The sequence below is a fragment of the Capra hircus genome, chromosome 14 (genome assembly GCF_001704415.2).
Source record: "Capra hircus breed San Clemente chromosome 14, ASM170441v1, whole genome shotgun sequence".
Taxonomy (NCBI): domain Eukaryota; kingdom Metazoa; phylum Chordata; class Mammalia; order Artiodactyla; family Bovidae; genus Capra; species Capra hircus.
Genome location: NC_030821.1, coordinates 77,805,949 through 77,823,842, shown reverse-complemented (window position 1 = coordinate 77,823,842; position 17,894 = coordinate 77,805,949). Strand labels below are relative to the sequence as shown.

Here is a 17,894-nt window from a genome sequence, read left to right as displayed (position 1 = left end):
CACTGCATAACGATAACAAATGATGATGGTCATAAAAAGAATAAGAAAAGTAATGTTATAAAGAAGAAAATTGAGTTAACATAATTCTACAACATGGAAGTAATGCTCTGTTAATATTCTAGTATGAGTTTTAGTCTTCTATGTATGAAACCCAACATTTATGTATCTGAATATATATCTATCATTTATATATTTAAATCTATATCTAGCTGCTGAGCTATTTATTATACACATAAACAAAGATACCTTTTCTACAAAAATGAACTCTGTGTATTTTAGGGTTCCTGGGTTGTTTCTTGTTTTTTGCTAAATGCTTTACTTCTTTATAGTTTCAAAGTTGTTTACACAGTTCCTTAGATTTTCTTTTGGGAAAATGTGATTTTTAATGAAAATCTTAAAATCCAATTATCTAGATATAATTTTGCCAGATATAAGATTGCCAGAAATCACCTACTGGCAAGAAGTAGGAGAAGAAAATGCTAGTTCTACTTTCTTAATTTGCTTCTCTGTTAAAAAAAAAAAAATCAATAACTTACCTGGCTAGTATTCAATAAGGAGATAAAACACAAAAAAGCACTTTCCTTCTTCCTAAATCTCCCTGCTTTTCACCTGATTGCACCAGGAGAAGAAACCTAAGACTGCAGAATATCACCTCTCTGGAGGATTAAGACACAGAATTAGGATTTTTTTTTTTAAGGTTGTTACTGGCTTATTGGTGGAGAAGGAAGTGGCAATCCACTCCAGTATTCTTGCCCTGGGAAATCTCATGAACAGAGGAGCCTGCCGGCTACAGTCCATGGGGTCCCAAAGAGTTGGACACGACTCAGACTAATCTGCCGCCACTACCACCACTGGTTTATTGGAGGGAGGGGTTTCTTGGTTTGTTTGTTTGTTTTTTTTTCAACCAAGAAGATCCATTTGCTGAGAACTGTGCTGGGGCAAGGCCCATCTCTCAACTGAGAGCTGTAAGGAGTCCTGCTTCAATGCAGGGATAGAGGTTAGAGACCCAGGCAGGTGATGAAAGACCCGCCTCCTCTGGCTGGCACTGTGTGAATTAGAGACGTGAAAGCTTTGACAGAGACAGACCTGGGCTCAGCTTCCGCTTTGCCATTTAACAACTCTGTGACCTGGGTCAGAGGACCTTTCTGAACCTGTTTCTTCTTCTATGAAATGGGCATCAGAGCAGTTCCCACTTTTGCAGGGTGGTTGTGAGTACTAAAGGAATTTCCCAGCCATGTGCCAGGTATGTTGCGTGCGGCTTCCTTTACTTGGTGCTTTTGTCTATGATTGTTGGGAGGAGAACAACCAGGGTCCCTGGCTCCGAGCATGGCTGGATTCGGGACTCGAGTGTCTTGGAAGAATATCCTGCGACCCAAGGAAAGGGAACTGGCCCATCTTGAACAGTGGAGAGCACTGTGCCTCTTTCTCAGTCCTGAGCAGCAGCCCTGCAGACGTGGGCTCACCCTCACTAGATAGATACAGACACTGAATCCCAAGAAAGAGAAGGAAAACTCCCAAGGCCCACAGCTAGAGAGCAGGGCAACAGACCAGGTTCATTTTCTGACCTGGCTCCAAAGTCAGCCCTGCTCCGTCACGACACCTGCATAGAACACCCCTTTCTGCCGATCAGTCCTGCAGACTCTGCCAGGTGTGTGTTTTTATTATCCTCAGTCCTTAGATGGTGATGTTAGGACTCCAGGGGGTCAGCTGACTTCTCTGAGGTCACAGGGTTGAATCTGGAGTCAAAACTGAGGGAGTGCGTCTTCCTCTCCCTGGCGCCTCCCGGAGTCTCAAGCTCCCCTTTGTACTGCACCGCCCCACAGCCTGGGGAGTGACCCTCACAGCCTCCCTCCAGAGGCCATCATCCTTGTCCATTGAGTGGGGAGGAGTGGACAGAGAACACATTTCCAGGATGACAGCCACAACCACGCAACAGCGGGGCCTGCAGGTCGGAGCTCTCTTCTAGTGGCTGAGCCTGAGGGCTGGTATTCTCCCCAGAAGGGCCTTCACTTGCTCTTGAAAACAGGAGATTAAAGGAGATAAGGGCTTCCCTGGGGGCTCAGACGGTAAAGAGTCCGCCTGCAATGCAGGAGACCCGGGTTCGATCCCCAGGTTGAGAAGACCCCCTGCACATACCTGGCGGGGGCTTGCTGCCTCCTCCTGCTCCTCTCGACCCCCTGGAGTCTGCCTGGTCCTGCGTTACCAGCCTGCTCCCTGGTGGGATAACATCATCCTTTCTCTTCTAGGGCTTCAAGGGACACACAGGCGACTCTGGCCCCCCTGGCCCCCGGGTAAGTGGACATGTCGCCGTCAGGTGGTCCCCATGCACCCGAGTGGGCGCTTCTAGACACAAGGCTCCTGGGCCCTGGAGGGACAGGCAGAGCTGTGTCCCGAGAGAGGACAGTGGCAGCCATTGGAAGCATCGTCCCTCCCTGGTTGTGTTTCTAGACATTTCTCCCGGGGGCCTCACACTGATGTCCAACCAGTTTGACCAGGTCAGCCTAGAGTCAGGTCACTGCCGGCTGGAGGTTGGGGGTGGTTTTCCTGAGGTCCCAGAGCTCGTGTGTGGACACCTTCAGCTTATCCCAGCTGGGAAACCCCGGGCCCTGTCTTTCTGTGCTCCACCTTGCTCTGTCTCTTCCGAGTGCCCCAAACAGAGGGATCCCTGGGGGGAACCCCAGTGAGGCCCGCTGCTCTGTACAGCGAGGAGGAAGCCGAGGTGCAGCGAGGGGCCAGCGGGTCGGCTCGTGGGGAGGCGGAACCCCCAGCGGTTTGCCTGATCTGTCAGCTGGAGCTTCCCCGCAGCGCAGAAGGCTCGCAGCTGGCCCTGGGGGCACTGCAGACTCCACCTGGGGGCGAGGACCCGGGGATGCTTTCGGTTGGGCGGTCCTCCTGGTCTTTCTCCCCCGTGCTCCAAGGAATGGCGGCTGAGACACTGGCGTTGCGCATTTCTCTCCCTAACAGCAGCTGTTGTGTTTCTGCTTCTCCTAGGGAGAGCCTGGCGCCACAGGGCCCCCTGGCCGGGAAGGGTCACCAGGAAAAGACGTGAGTGTGGGTGTCTGGTGGGGCCCAGCTGGGCCTGTGGGCGGAGGGGTGTAGAGAGTTTAGACAAGGACCAGGAGACGCTTAGAGCCTGCGCAGGGGAGTGGGTACCACGATGGAGGGAGTCACAGGTGGGTTCTGAGAATCTCTGGGCGACGTCTCACCTGCTGGCACTGCGGGCCGCCTGAGCCCTCCCCGCAGGGCCGTCCAACACGTGTGGACGCGGCTCGGCCTCTGGACGTGAGTGCTTGGTCAGGAGCATGGCTCGCGGTCCTGAGGTCCCAGGTGGCCCCGTGCCCAGCCCCTGGCGCCCTTCAGGACCTGGCTTTAAGCCCTGGTGACGTGTCCCCCCACCCTGGCTCTCAATGTACATTGTCGTCTCGGCTGATCTGTGGTCGTGAGACGCTGGAGCTGGAAAGGGTCTAGCTCTTCTTGTGCTTTTCCTTAGCAGTGGGATCCGTTCCACAAACCCACCCGTCTGGCACATGGGGGCCCTGCAGGCAGATCAAAGCAGGGCAGCTGCGTTGACTGGAGCGAGGCCTCGCCCCTGTCCTGTCCCCAAGGGTGCCTCTCGGTGCTGAAAGGCAGGTTGAGAATCCTGGGCTCACTGACCCCTCTCACTCCAGTTTGTAGCGGAGGGCGTAAGGGAAGCCCCTTGGCAGGGGGTGGAGGGTTCGGCTCGCCCAGCAGTTCAGGGTGCAGTGGGGACAGGCTCTGGAGGCCTGCTCTTGGTGCGAGTGCCTGCCTACCTCCCGCTCAGCTCTCTCTTTTCATGTAAAACTGCCAATTTTTTTAGGATGTCGTACAGTGTAATTTCTTTAGGAGCATGGCCAAGCTTCTGTCCTTTTCATTTATAATATGAGGAGACTTATACCCTGGTTAGGAGGCTGCCGGAAAGACCGTGTGGGAGGCAGTGGCGAATCCCCGCTGCTTGGCACCTGGAAGTTTCTGTAGACCTTCCAATGGCATTTTTCTTACTGTGGAGACTGAGGCAGGAGTGGCCACAGGTGGCTGACCAGCAACTCAGAAATGGGACGCCAAGGAAAGTTCTCTTCCCTGTCACGTCCTTTGGCTCCCAAGTGGAGCCCCCGAGATCCCAATGGGTCCAGGTGGGCCAGGTCTACGCAAGTAAATTAAGTCAGCAAGTGTACAAATGAGGACTTACCTGCAGGAGGTGAGCTGTGCCCATGAAACAGCTGGTGATTGGTGATGAGACACGTTGGGCATCATTTGTTGGGTCTCTAGGGCACCTGGGGGGAGTCTGCTCCCACCATTTTCATGCAGCGACTCTGGGGTGACGTGACCTCTCTCTGTTCCAGGGTGACACAGGACCTACAGGGCCACAGGGTCCCCAAGGACTGAGGGGCCTGCCGGTGAGTTTTGCCTTGAGGCCGATCTGCTCCATGCTTTGCAGGCCTGTTACCATGGTGACATTTGGTTGGTTCATCCTGGTACAGCCCTGTGTGGCACTAAAAAATGACAAAATGTCTCTGTTGTTGTTCAGTTGTGTCCAGCTCTTTGCGACCCCATGGACTGCCGCACGCCAGGCTTCCCTGTCCTTCACTTTCTACTGGAGTTTGCTCAAACTCATGTCCATTAAGTGGGTGATGCCCTCCAACCACCTCATTTCAAAACGTCTTGAAGTGAAGTGAAAATCACTCAGTCGTGTCCGACTCTTTGTGACCCCATGGACTGTGTGGAACTCTCCATACAGAATACTGAAGGGAGTCGCCTGTCCCTTCTCCAGGGAATCTTCCCAACCCAAGGATCAAACCCAGGTCTCCTGCATTGCAGGCGGATTCTTTACCAACTGAGCTATGAGGGAAGCCCTCAAAATGTCTTAGCAGTTGGTAAATAGCCGCTGCCCTAAGCCCACCCTGTGGCCCAGCACACACTCCCCAGGCTCTTGTCTGGGACCACCTACCCACAATCCAGTTACTAAAACGGTGCCACTTGGCATGGCTGGGGCGCTATAACAGCCCCCAACCCCGAGTCATGAGCCAGCTTTAGGAATCCTGGGGTTTGAGTGTGCTCTGCATTCATTCACTGGGGCTGCCGTAGCGAAAGGACCGAAAGCACAGTGGCTCAAGAACAGAAGTGTATTACCCCTCAGTTATGGAGGCTAGAAACCTGGGACACTCATCATCTCTGCGTCCTGTGACCTGGGAGTCCAAGGTCAAGGTGCCACTGGAGTTGCTTCCTTCCGAGGCTGTGAGGGAGAGTCACTCAAGGCTCTCTGAACCTCTGGTGGTTTGCAAGCAGCCTCTGACATTCCTTGGCTTCTAGAAGCATCACCCCAGCCTCTGCCTCCATCTTCACATGGTTTTCTCCCTGTGACATTTGTCTGGTCCAAATGTCCCCTTTTTATGAAGACAGCAGTCATATTGGATTAGGGGCCCACCCCATTCCTGTGTGACCTCACCTTAATTAATTACATATGCAGTGACCATATTTCTGAATCAGGCCAAATTCTGGCACACTGGGGATTAGGACTTCAGCCTATGGATTGGCAACAGGGGGGAATGTCCCTGAGTTTTGGGCACAAAATGCCCATCAAGTTAGAGCATGTTACGGTTGTGAGTCTGTCCTGGAATCTGGAGTGCGGGGGCCTTCCATCCAGTAGCCACTGATGCTGCACCTGCTGTGTTATCTGATACCTCTACCCACGCAGTCAGCGGTGCCCCTCACAGAGAAGGGGGAGGGCATAAAGGCAGGAGCACGCATCCCCAGCTGAGACCAGGCCTCCAGGGATGTGAGCACTTTTGTTTGTTCCTTAAAGTCAGCATCTGAGTGGGAGGATGAATGGATAAGTCAGCAGATGTGTTGCGATGATTTACCATGCCTGTGCTCCCGGCAGCAGTCACCAGCCCAGGATTTTTCATGCACGTGAACTCATTTAAGTATTTATCATTTATTATGAGTTAGCTACCCCAAGCTCCATACTGTAACCCTCCCAGGCTCCTCTATCCGTGGGATTCTCCAGGCAAGAATCCTGGAGTGGGTAGACATTCCCTTCTCCAGGGGATCTTCCCAGCCCAGGGATCGAACGTGGGTCTCCTGCACTGCGGGCAGATTCTTTACCATCTGAGCCACCAGGGAAGCCCCGTAGGGTTGATAAGCAGCCTCTAAGTCAGGACGTGGAGCCACGCTAGTCCGAGTCACGGCTCATGTGAGACCAGCCCTTCGCGTCCAGCAGTCTCCGTCCCCATGTCCTGCCCTGTGATGCCCCGGCAGAGCATCCTGGCAGAACCCTTACTGCTGTTTCTTCCATCAGGGTAAGAGTGGATCGCCTGGATCACCGGGAGAGCCTGGCACCCCAGGAAGCCCCGTGAGTACTGTCCCTTGGCTGCGGTGCAATCAGGGCAAGCTTTGGAAGGGTGTGAGGCTTACATCACCCTGTCTGGTCTCTGTTCCCAGAAGCCTCAGTGGGGAAACATGGTATTTGGATGGTGGGAATAGGCTGGAGGCAAGAGGCTCCAGAAAGGACCTCTTTCATGTGATTACGTGCTTAACTCTGTGGTCTACAACCATAGGCATCCAGTGGCGGGGAGGAACTATTAAAGAATTTTTTAAACGTATAATAAGAGCGCGAGTTAGTTGTTTGATGCCTTAAGAGGATGGAAGGACAGGGTCAGGCCCACGACCCTTCACATATGAGAGAAGGTAGGCATCTTGCCCTGTGGGGCTGAATGTAACTCAGAGTTGGCTGAAGAGGATCCTCCTGCTGGTTGGGAGGTGGGAAAAGGGGAGAGCAAGAAGGAACAATGGGCAGGGAGTAGAAAAAGGGGGCCCTTGAGCAGTGTCCTGATCCCTGGATAATGGATTCAGGATTTAGGGTTCAGGTCTGGTAGATGGTGAGACATGGTGGAGAAGACAGGTCTTTGATGATGCCTAGGGTTGGATAAGTCAACGCCTTTCCACTCCCACCCCAGCCTTACAGTAGATTTATTAGCTAAAATTGGCAACCCTCTTGAGATGGCCATCCTCATAGTTTGGTGCTCAAGCAGTAATTGCATGGGGCAATGGGCAGACCCATCTGGCCGGCTGACCATTGTCACTGTGGAAATCAGGGTGAGCAGCCCATCCTGGTTTGCCAGGAACCCTCCTGGTGGTAGCACTGCAAATCCTGCCTCTTGGGAGAGCCATCATTCCCAGGCAGACCGGGCACCTGGGCGCCCTGTAGAGCCCCGTCTTCCTGTTGGACCAGGGACAGCCGTGTAGGAACCATCGCGGGAGTCTTGTCACCCATGCTGAGACACCTCAGACAGGAAGGATTGTGTCACGAGGCTGATCCACCCCCAGCGCAGAGCTGGCTGCAGAAGGGCTCACCCGCACTTGGTGGCTTCCCAGAAAGGTTGGAGCTGAAGGATTCCCACACAATTTGCCCCCAAAAGTGAGCCAAACTATGAGAATCGCTGACCGATTGGGAAGAGGAACTCCGCCTTTCCCGGGAGGTCACTTAGAGGGGCCCCATACCTGTCGAGCGTGGTGGCTTCGTAACTGAGTTGTGTCTGATTCTTAGGACCCCATGGACTGTAGCCCACCAGGCTCCTCTGTCCATGGGATTTTTCCCAGGCAAAAATACTGCAGGGGGTTGCCATTTCCTTCTCCAGAGGATCTTCCCGACCCAGGGATCGAGCCTGCATCTCCCGCTTGGCAGTCGGGTTCTATACTGACCGAGCCACCAGGGAACCCCACACCCATCAAGGTGTTTTGTTAAATGTTTGTCCCTTTGTGTTTCTGTTGCTTTGCATGGGAAGGCCGTTGACTATTCACAGGAAATTCTCCTCCTGTCCGCCGCCCTTGGGTGGGATTCTCAGCACAGCTTCTCTCCCTAACCCCGCCCTTCCCTTCCAGGAAAAGGGTTGTCTTTTCTTTTGTTCACATGCCAGGCCTGCAGAGTACAGAGGGCTACGAGATTTCTGAACCTTCTTGAGTTGGCCCTTGACCTTAAAGAGTGACTGCCCCTTTTTCCCTCCGCAGGGCCAGAAGGGAACCAAAGGAGAAAACGGCAGCCCAGGGCTCCCGGGCTTCCTGGGTCCTCGGGGGCCTCAGGTGAGCATGGACCCTGTCGGGATCTCCTTGGCGGGACCCTTGATTATTGTCGTTGCTCGAGACGACTCGAGCGAAAGTGTCTGTTTTAAAGGCACTCGTGTTAAGTGCAACGTGCTGATGCAGCTGTGCAGCTAACTGATACTTGTTCTGTGTTGTAGGGGGAGCCAGGCGAGAAAGGAGTCCCAGGCAAGGAGGCAAGTGCCGCACCCCTGTTCTCCTGGGACCCTTTCCTGTGGGAGACACGGGGCCACCTCATCGGCGGGTGGTGCGAGCTGTCTCACGGGGCCCTTCGGCTTAGCAGGGCGCCCACACTAGATGCTGTATTCTGCCGTCACTGTCCTGAAATCCGAGCGCCTTCTTTCATTTTATTTTTAAATATTTGTTTATCTGGCTGACCTAGCCTTAGTTACAGCACGTGGGATCTTTGATTCCGTAGCTGCAGCATGTGGCATCCAGTTCCCTGACCAGGTATCAAACCCAAGACCTCAGCATTGGGAGCTCAGCGTCTTAGCCACTAGACCACCAGGGAGGTCCCCCTAGTGCTTTCTCAACAAAAGTCTGTGTTTTCACTCTGCATGGGAGCCAGTCCTGGGGTCCCATCTTGATACATCTCTCACTTATCGCTCTCTGCACCCAGTCCATCAGCAAGTTCTGTTTATTGACAAGACGTGTCCGTTCTGACTCCCCAGTACCTCTCAGCTCTGTCCAGCTCTCTCCATCTCTGCCACTAAGAGACCTGACTGGGACCATCGTCATCTCTCACCTGGGCATTTGCAGGGACCTCCTAACTGATTTCTTATGTCCAGCTTTGCTCCCCATGGTCCTTCCCCACCCAGCAGCATGATGTCAGTTTCCAGCTCAAGCCGCAGCTCTGTCCTCCCCTCGCTCCATCAGCAGAGAAGCTCCGGCCCTGGTCAGGATGAGCAGGGGCAGGGGTGAGAAGGGGTAGGGGAGACAGGTAAAGGCTTTTGGAAAAGATCGCTTGGCACATGTGAAGCACTGGGGAGAAAATGTGGCATGTTTCAGGAACTGCCAGGCAAGGGTGATGGGTGCATAAGAGAGGGGTTATGACCAGGCAAGAGCAGGACTCTTGGAGGACCCCCTGTCCTCCACAGGCAGCAAGGACTAAGAAGAGATGAGATGCCCCTGGTGAAGTAACTGCCCTCCTTTGCTTTCATTGCAGGGGGCGCCTGGGAAGCCAGGAGAGCCAGGACTCAGAGGAGAAAGGGTGAGTGGGACACGTGGTCACGTGCAGGCGACCTTCCCGGGGGCAAGGGGCCTGTGTCCAGGGCTTTAGGAAGCTGCCCACCCGGGGAGCAGCTTGCGGGGGCTTCCCTGTTCTCTTTCCCCCTGCAAAAGTCATGAGCCCACAGCAGGAGGTTTTTCCCCTTGTTGGGGTTTTGTTGTGGTTTTCATGGTTGTTATTTTAAGGAGTAAAATCATTGCAATTACACATTCAGAGGCAAGCACGCCCAGACTTTGACAAATCTCCCCGTCTCCTCCCCGTGTGCGAAAGCCTGTGCATGACATGCTTGGAGCCCAAAGTGCCAATTTGCCAAGAACCAGCTTTGTCCCTGGAGGTGACAAGGGAACAGATTTTCCCATAATGAATCGTCTTGGCGCTGTGCTCAGAAAGCTTTTCTTTACATTGCATTCCTCCAAAAAAAAAAAAAGAAAAACCCAGCAGGGTAAAAAATCAATTCTGTTTTGGAAGAAACACTGGTGGGGGGAGGGGGCGTTCTTTCACCCATAACAACCGCTGTTCCTCCAGAGAAATTAAACAGTCCTCCACGTGGCTGGCCATCACAGGGTCCCGCTGCTGCCTGACACAGAAGGCACTGCCACCCCATACCCGCCCTAGGTTTTTTTCCGTGGTCCCACAAAGAGTTTATCTCTGCTTTCCTTGCAAGTTGGACAGGTGTGGACTGGTTTCCCCCGCAGACCAGAGAGAAATGGAAGCCGAGAGGTCAGGGATTCTCACCCCACCTCGATCTCTCACCCTTCTCCTTCCCAGTGACTGTGATTCTCATGGTTGTTGGCCTCTGAGGATGGACCCAGGGGCTGGGGCTGTGGCCACAAAGACAGTGAGGGTCCTACCAGCCAGGAGCTGGCCGGAGCTGCCACATGCTGGAGTTTCGGTTGGGAGCCGGGGAATTCAGACCATGAACCTTCTCTAATACTTAATCAATAGAAGCTTCTCTAATACCCAGTCAATAAAGGAAGTTGCCTTCCCCCATTAAGTGGTTTCGTGGAAGGTTGCCAGACAGCGGTCAGGCTCCTCACACCTTCCACTCTGGAACATTTGAAATATGGGACAGGTCCTCTCACCGCAGACGGATGTAGAGACGTGGAATAAATAGGAAACGCTGTACCACAGGCCTTGGCACTGAGATGCATGAAAGGGACCCTTCCAGATCCCCACACTGGAGACCACCCACGGATGACAGCGCCCCCATAAAACCCATCACGTGGGAGAAATTTAGTAGACCCTCCTCACATCTGGTGCATTCATTTTTTACCTCTCTGTTCTTACTGTTTCTGTTGAAAAGTGATACAGTTAAACAATATAAATTGAAAAAAAAAAACAAGTGAATGGAGTGTAGACTAGGTGCCTATCCAGCACGCTTTTCTTGGGGCTGTCACTATATACTTGCTTGTATCTTTTTGGAACCCTTGCGCTCAGAACCAGGTGGGTGTGCACGTGTAAATATGCATGTAGCTTTTATGTAAACCCCCAGAACCTATCAGACTTTCTCCACCGCTCTTTACGCTTTTCCACATAAGCATGTATGTGGCAGCTGGTTTCATCACCGCGCTGGCCTTCTCTGCTGGGAGGAGACGAGACTGGGATCTGAAAGTCAAAGTCGGCGTCTCATCCCCTGCAGACCTCCTGTGTGACATCAGGGTGCAGCTTTGTCCGTCTGGGCCCCGAGTCCTGTCTGTGCCAGCGTGGTGTCACGGGCCTGTAGGACTGAAGTCTCCTCTCCCGGACTGAGGACATGGGGCCGGGGGTCCCTCCTGCAGCCTGGGGCACGTCCGGCCTGGGGGTGCCTTCTAAGCCTTTGCTCACCGACGCTCTTCTTGCCTCCTCTAGGGAGATCCTGGCATCAAAGGTGACAAAGGCCCTCCCGGTGGAAAGGGCCAGCCTGGTGACCCTGGCATCCCAGGCCACAAGGGTCACACAGGCCTCATGGGCCCCCAGGGGCCACCTGGGGAGAATGGGCCAGCCGGTCCCCCAGGGCCTCCGGGCCAGCCAGGATTTCCAGGGTTAAGGGTAAGCGTGCGGGCAATGCCTCAAACTTGAGGCTCCTTGGGGTCTCAGGGGAAGCCAGAGAGGTGTGTGGGCTCCAGAGGGGCCAGGTTACAGGTACTGGTGACCTGTGTGAGCCAGGGCTGACCCCTGCTTGTCCTCTGTGAGCCTGCCCTCCCATCCCTCCCAAAAGGGACGAGGATGCCTCTCTCCCAACAGGCTGGCTGTGATGGTTAAGTGAAATGATGCACATGGCTTATGAAGGGCTTGAGGATAGAGTCCCTCTGTCCCCGTGGTCCAGGCTTCACTCCTGGGTGGTGATGCTCTTTGCCCAGGACTCCATGCAGCAGGCAGTCATGAAGATGCAGAGGCTCCCAGTGACCTGAGCTTCCCCATGGGGATGGCTCCCTCCCCGTCCATCCGGAGCCCAGCTCTAGTCTCCCTCCTGTCTGCTGTCTGGGGTGCTTGGTCTTCCCTGTGGGTCTAGCTTTTCCCAAAAGGAAAAGCTTGTTGAGAGCAGTTTGTTTTTTCTCTGAACACAGTATTTCTTGTGGCCGAGCTCTTAACTTGACACAGTCTTGCAACACAGGGACAGGCTGGCTGTAGTGTGTCGGGGAGAGCTTGGTGGGCCGGTCCCTGGGGGCTGGTTGCCAGGCCCATGTGACCTCCCCACCCCGGCTCTGCAGCCTGCGTGGTCCTCAGGGGCCCCTCCTGTGGCCTGCCTGCTCTGAGGCTCTGGCCCTGTCCCTGCGGGGCTCTGCAGTCAGCCTGGATTTCACCCCCCTGGAGAGGCCGGGCAGCCAGGTGCTGTCCCTCAGCCAGGTGTGGGTGCTGGCGGACTCAGTGGGCTTCCAGAGCGCCCCCACCCACTGAGTCTTTGCCTGGTGTCCTGCTGCTCTGGGTAGTAATGAGAATTCTGGGAGTAAGATGAAAGGTCATTGGCCAGAAAGGAAAAAAGGGAAATAAGACCGTAAGCCCGATGCTGGGGCTGCAGCAATGAGCACAGTAAGCCCCTCCACCCTTGGGAGTGGACACCTCCCTGAAGGGCTCTGACGACCAGGGAGGAGCCCAGCATGGCATGAGGTCTGCTCTCACGGATCCCTCTAATAGCTGCATATCGCCGTGGGGGCCTGGAGGCAGGGCTCTGCTCCACTGACCGCTCATCGTTTGTGTGAGCAGACACCATGTGGGGCCAGTGGGGCAGGCCAGACACTAGAGCCGCCAAGTGGCCAGTGGGAGGACAGCAAGCCCGAGATAGCGCGGGGCAGCCTGCGAGCTGGCCCTGCAGGTTGGCGGACTTCAGCCCAGAGAGACTCAGAGCCAGGCCTCCCGGGTCCAGGGCTGGGGAGGGGGTTTGTGCAGGAAGGAGAGGGAGCAAGGGCTTCAGGGAGAAAGGCATCCAGGTCGCCATGCAAGACGCAGTGATACTGCCTGCGTGGCGGGGGGTGGGGAGATGGTTCTAGGTGTTAAAGGGATTGGACTCGGGAGCTACGGTCTGCGTGGCTATGGCCGTCTTGGTTTCCTGAGCGCTCTGGGTCTTGGGAGGCAGGCAGTCCTGGGAAGGTGAGTAACTCCTCCTTCCCTCCCTCCTGCCAGGGCGAGTCTCCATCCATGGACGTCCTGCGGCGGCTCATCCAAGAGGAACTGGAGAAACAGCTGGAAAGTGAGTCGCTGGCTTTTTCACAGCATCGGGTCTTAGATGCTGTGTGAGCCTGGGCGGTAGTCCGTTTGCTCCTCCTTCGGAACCTCTGCAGCCTGGCTCGGGAAAGGCAGCCTCTGGGCAGCTCCTGCAGAAGCCAGCACAGAGGTGCATCTTGCGGACTCCCACCAGCCTCTTCTGACACAGATCCCGCTCTGAGCCGCTCTTTGGGGACGCTTGAGCTGTGGCTGCTTGATTACCTCCAGGAAGGGGAGCTCACCACCTGTAGAACCAGCCTTGCGATGAGCACTTATCTGTGCCTTCAGTTGTTTATCTAATCAACGAGGAGCTCTGGCAGGCCTGCGATGGCTCTTGTAGAACTCAGCCCAGAACAGGAGACAGAGACAGACAAGGTGACTTCGGTATTTAGTGTGACATGGAGGACACGGAAGAAGACAGGGGAAAGTACCTCAGATAGCTCAGAGGGTGGGGAGCAGGTGAGGGAAGGCTTCCTGGAGGAGGGGCCATGGGAGCTAAAACCAAGTACCAGACCCCAGACCTTAGACACAGCATGTGCGGAGACCCTAATGGGAGCTGGGACACACTGGGCTTTCAAGGAACTAGAATCCTTGTAATTCTCCTGTATAGGATTTACTGTGAAATCCCAGTCTTGCATGGGCCCCATACAGAGGTGCTCAGGAAGGGAGGGATGGGGAGGTAATAGTCATAGCACCAGCGTGTAGGGCCAGCCCCACATCAGGTGGAGTTCTCAGAACCCACACGTGTTTACTGGCATAAGGAAGCCTCTGTGAGCTCTCGAGCCATGGATGAGGGTCAAATCAGAGATGCTAAGTAACCTGCCCAAGACTGCAGAGCTGGTGAGTGTCTGACCAGGGTTTGCATGCTGGCAGCCGGGCTACAGAGTCCAGGCTCTTAGCCACTGCATCCTCTCCCATCTCACCTCTGCCTTCCCTCTGTGTTGGAAACTGTTAGGAGAAGAAAGTCACAGACCCCTCTGGGCTAGGGAAGATCGGAAGCCCGCCATCATTCCCAGGCATGGGTGGGCAAAGGGGAAGCGCATGTTTATTCACGTGGTCAGGTCTCAGACAGTGAAGTTTTCCTCCTGGCACATTCGCGACCCTGCACTGGGTCTGTGGACGCAGCACTGAACACGATGACTTTCTCACTGCCCTTGTGGGGTGTCCAGGCGAGTGAGCATGGTCCGTCTCCCTGCCCAAGAGAACCAGAGACCGTTCCCTGGAGAGGACAGCACAGAGCTGGGCTGGTGGTAAGGAGGGTGAAGAACGGAAGGATCCCAGAGGCTGGAACGGTGACTCCCGCCGGGCAGGGCAGTCCCGAGGTCTCCCGGGTGCAAGCATCCCCATCCACAGCCTTTCTTCTGGGTGTTAGATTTGTCGGGCACACGAGGAATTTCTCGCCCCTGGGCAGAGATATGTCCTGTTTTGAATGAGTTCAGATGGAGCATCTGCTGAGCTGAGTCCTTTCTTCTAAACAATCTTGGGAGGAGGAAGCATCAGAAGCATCTGCTCGACGTTCAAGATGAGAGCGTCCGGGCTGTGAGCCCGGCAGCTGTGTGCCCGGGTCTCCGGCTCATGCCCCTCCCACTTCCTCATGTGGGAGGGTGGGGAAGGTGCTGCCCGGGAGCCCCCCACCAGGCTGTCAGAAGACCGGACTCTGCTTCGGTTTTACCACCGAGACCCAGGAGGGCGTCAGCACTGCCTCTCTGGGCTGGTCACGCCCCCTGCCAGGTGAAGGGCTTGGCCTGATTGGAAAACAAATGAAGAGCCCCCGGTGGGCTGTGTATTCCCAGTGCAATAGGAAGGCGTGGAGGCCAGCGGCTGGACCTCTGGGGTTTGGAATCAGCCTGCGATCTTCACACACCTAAGGATCATTAATGACATCACATCCAGCCCTTCATTTATAGATAAGGAATTCCACGCTTAGGAGAAGTCCCTAAGTTGCTCTGTGTAAGCCACTGAAGTCTCAGCCTCCCCCACTGGCCTCAGTTTCCCCAGCCTGAGAGTTGCAACAGTTTCTGCTGCTGCTGTCATTGCTGCCTCAAGGGGAGCAGCGACATCCATGCGCCACTTAGGTCTCATGCCGGGGCTGTCGCGATGCCTCGTCTCATCGGCTGTATCCTCCCACCAGCCCAGTGGGTTTGGACTTGTTTCATTGCTCCCGTTTTGCAGAAAAGGCAGCAAAGGCTAAGAGAGGTCAGGTGGCTTGCCCAGGGCCACGCCGCTGGCAGTGGTGGCACTGGGACCCCAGCCCAGCCGCCTGGCTCCGGAGCAGCGTCCACACGGACACTCGCCCTGCAGCGCTCTTGGTGTGTCTCTGTCGCTGCTGTTTCCCAGCTCTTACTGCCTCGAGCTTTGCAGTGTGCTGCCGGTCCGTCTTTGGTCCTTTATCCCTTCTTCATGAAACATCTCTCTGTTTTTCTTACTCCACAGCCAAACTCGCCTACCTCCTGGCCCAGATGCCCTCTGCGCACACAAAGTCCTCTCAAGGCAGACCCGGACCCCCAGGGCCTCCTGGAAAAGATGGACTTCCAGGTCGGGCAGGCCCCGTGGGGGAGCCAGGAAGGCCAGGGCAGGGGGGTCTGGAGGGACCCTCTGGCCCCGTAGGTCCCAAAGGTGAGTGAGGAGCTGGGAAGAGGTGCTTCGTAGAGAAGGACCCAGCGTGCACAGCACATGCTCCTTTGAATATGCAGGAGTCCGCCCGTTCCCCGCCCCTGCAGCCTGCTAACACCCTGCGTGTTGACGTCGTGCCGTTTCTTCATCTGCCTAAGAGGGTTTCATACTTGACGTTTTTGCAAAATGATGCTTCTGCCAGAAGGAGCGAGTCTGTTTCCTCCTCCCATCTTGGCCGGTCTCCGTCTCCACTGCCCATGGTCCGGGGAGTACGCAGGATGTCTCCTCTTTCCCCTTTCAAGAAGTCACTGAGGAATAAGGCATTTACTCTCCAGGCAAACAGGCATTAGATGCCCGCTGTACATGGGCTTCCCTGGTGACTCAGGAAAGAATCCGCCTGCAGTGGAGGAGACCAGGGTTTGGTCCCTGGGTTGGGAAGATCCCCTGGAGAAGGGAACGCCAACCCACTCCAGTATCCTGGCCTGGAGAACTCCATGGACGGAGGAGCCTGGCAGGCAACAGTCCGTGGGGTTGCAAAGACTGACATGACCGAGCAACTAACGCTGTTCCATGGGAATAAAGTGGTTTGAGCTAAAGCTGGACGTGGCTGCCAGCTCTCCAGCCCTCAGGGACGTACCTGACCTGGACGTGGCTGTGCTGGACACAGCGAGCCTCTCCTGCACGGCACAGTGCCTGGCGCCGTCAACAGCGCCCCGTGCACGGAGGAAGGCATTGTCTTTGCAGGCAGACAGATGTGGAAGGGCAGGGAAGGACCTGGCCCCAAATTCAGCAGCCTGGCGGTTCACCCCTTCTGTCCGGCGAGGAATAAGCACGGGGGAGGGGAGAGACAGTGCTGTCGTCTCAGCTGCCACGTCTCCCTCCTTCACCCTCCCATTCCTTAATCGTTTTTGGCGGGGGTGCACCCTGGGATCTTAGTTTCCCGACCAGGGATTATTGAACCCACACCCTAGGGAGTGAAAGTGCAGAGTCCTAACCACTGCACTGCTCAGAAAGTCCCCCTTAATTCTTCGTTCACTGAGAAACATCACCTTGTAATGTTTCTCCTTCTGAACTTTTTTAAAGTTTGCATCCAAGTCTGTCTTCTGTTGGTTCATGAAACAAAATATACTAACTAAAAGCCAATAAGAGAGCATAAAGCATAGAAAAGTCATACTGTGACAGAAGACAGACCAAATGTAGTAACCGTAACAATAGATAAGAATGGCCTGAAATCTCCATGAGTGGGCAGAATCTCCATGTGGATTATAAAAGAAAACCTTATACACTACATACGGGAGATATTCTGGAGACAGCGTATCAAAGAAAAGGAATGATGGGAAAAAAAAAGCTGAGAGTTTAATCAAATTTGTATAGTATTAACCCCAACTCCTCCCTGGTCTCAGATATCCTCCTGGGGGAACGAACCCTCTTTCTTCTGAACATGTTAGAGTTTTACATTCCTGTGGTGGTTAAGACTTGTACCTGATTCTGCTTCATATTAGAATGTTCTTTGTGTCCTGTGTTGTCTGTCTTAGCATTCACGCTTCTCGAGAGTAGGGCTGCGTCTTGCGTATACTCAGGTCTGTTTGTCACGCAGCCCCTCCTAGACAGAGGCTCAGATGGAATGCTTTGCGAGCACAGGGACGTGTAGGCTTGTGTCAGTGGGTGTGTGTGGACATATGTGTTTGTATAGGAGAGAGTGTGGACGTTTGGGTGTCTGTGTTTGACGTGTTTATGACGTATGCATATTTGTATAATATATGTGTAAATGTACATATGTGCCTGTGTCAATGGGCAGTTATCACACTTGAGTGAATGTTTACGTGTACATATGTGTGTTTGAGCAAATGTTTTGGAGGGGGTGTCTGTTTTGGTGTTCACATGGGCATATTTCTGAGTGCAGGTGTGTGCTTGTGAGTGTGCATGAATGAGCGTGTGAACAGGAGCGAGGCGTCTGACACAGTGCTGGCCTTGCCCCTAGTGGGCTCCCTCCCTGGTGGGCTCCCTCCCTCCACCACCATCGTGAGTCTCCGCGATCAGAAGTGCGTGTTTTTCTCACCAGGTGAACGAGGAGCCAAAGGTGACCCGGGCGCACCTGGAGTTGGCCTCCGAGGCGAGATGGGACCCCCCGGGATCCCAGGTGGGAGAGGCTGGGCTGGAGTCTGGGGCAGGGGAGGGGCCAGGCCCCAGGGTGTCTGATGCGAAGAGCAGCCATCTGCCTGCACGGTGTCCACGGGGACCATTCTCATCTCTCCAG

General features: G+C 54.7%; 1 protein-coding gene across 1 annotated transcript in view; it reads left to right on the top strand.

The window, feature by feature from the left end:
- COL22A1 (collagen type XXII alpha 1 chain) overlaps positions 1 to 17,894 on the top strand; it is a 224,960-nt gene that overhangs the window by 206,039 nt on the left and 1,027 nt on the right. The window contains exons 53-63 of the mRNA XM_018058603.1: positions 2,247 to 2,291; positions 2,992 to 3,045; positions 4,362 to 4,415; positions 6,317 to 6,370; positions 8,026 to 8,097; positions 8,256 to 8,291; positions 9,281 to 9,325; positions 11,192 to 11,371; positions 12,944 to 13,010; positions 15,458 to 15,640; positions 17,700 to 17,777. Coding sequence (XP_017914092.1) covers positions 2,247 to 2,291; positions 2,992 to 3,045; positions 4,362 to 4,415; positions 6,317 to 6,370; positions 8,026 to 8,097; positions 8,256 to 8,291; positions 9,281 to 9,325; positions 11,192 to 11,371; positions 12,944 to 13,010; positions 15,458 to 15,640; positions 17,700 to 17,777 — 868 coding nt within the window. The remainder of the gene's footprint in view (positions 1 to 2,246; positions 2,292 to 2,991; positions 3,046 to 4,361; positions 4,416 to 6,316; positions 6,371 to 8,025; positions 8,098 to 8,255; positions 8,292 to 9,280; positions 9,326 to 11,191; positions 11,372 to 12,943; positions 13,011 to 15,457; positions 15,641 to 17,699; positions 17,778 to 17,894) is intronic.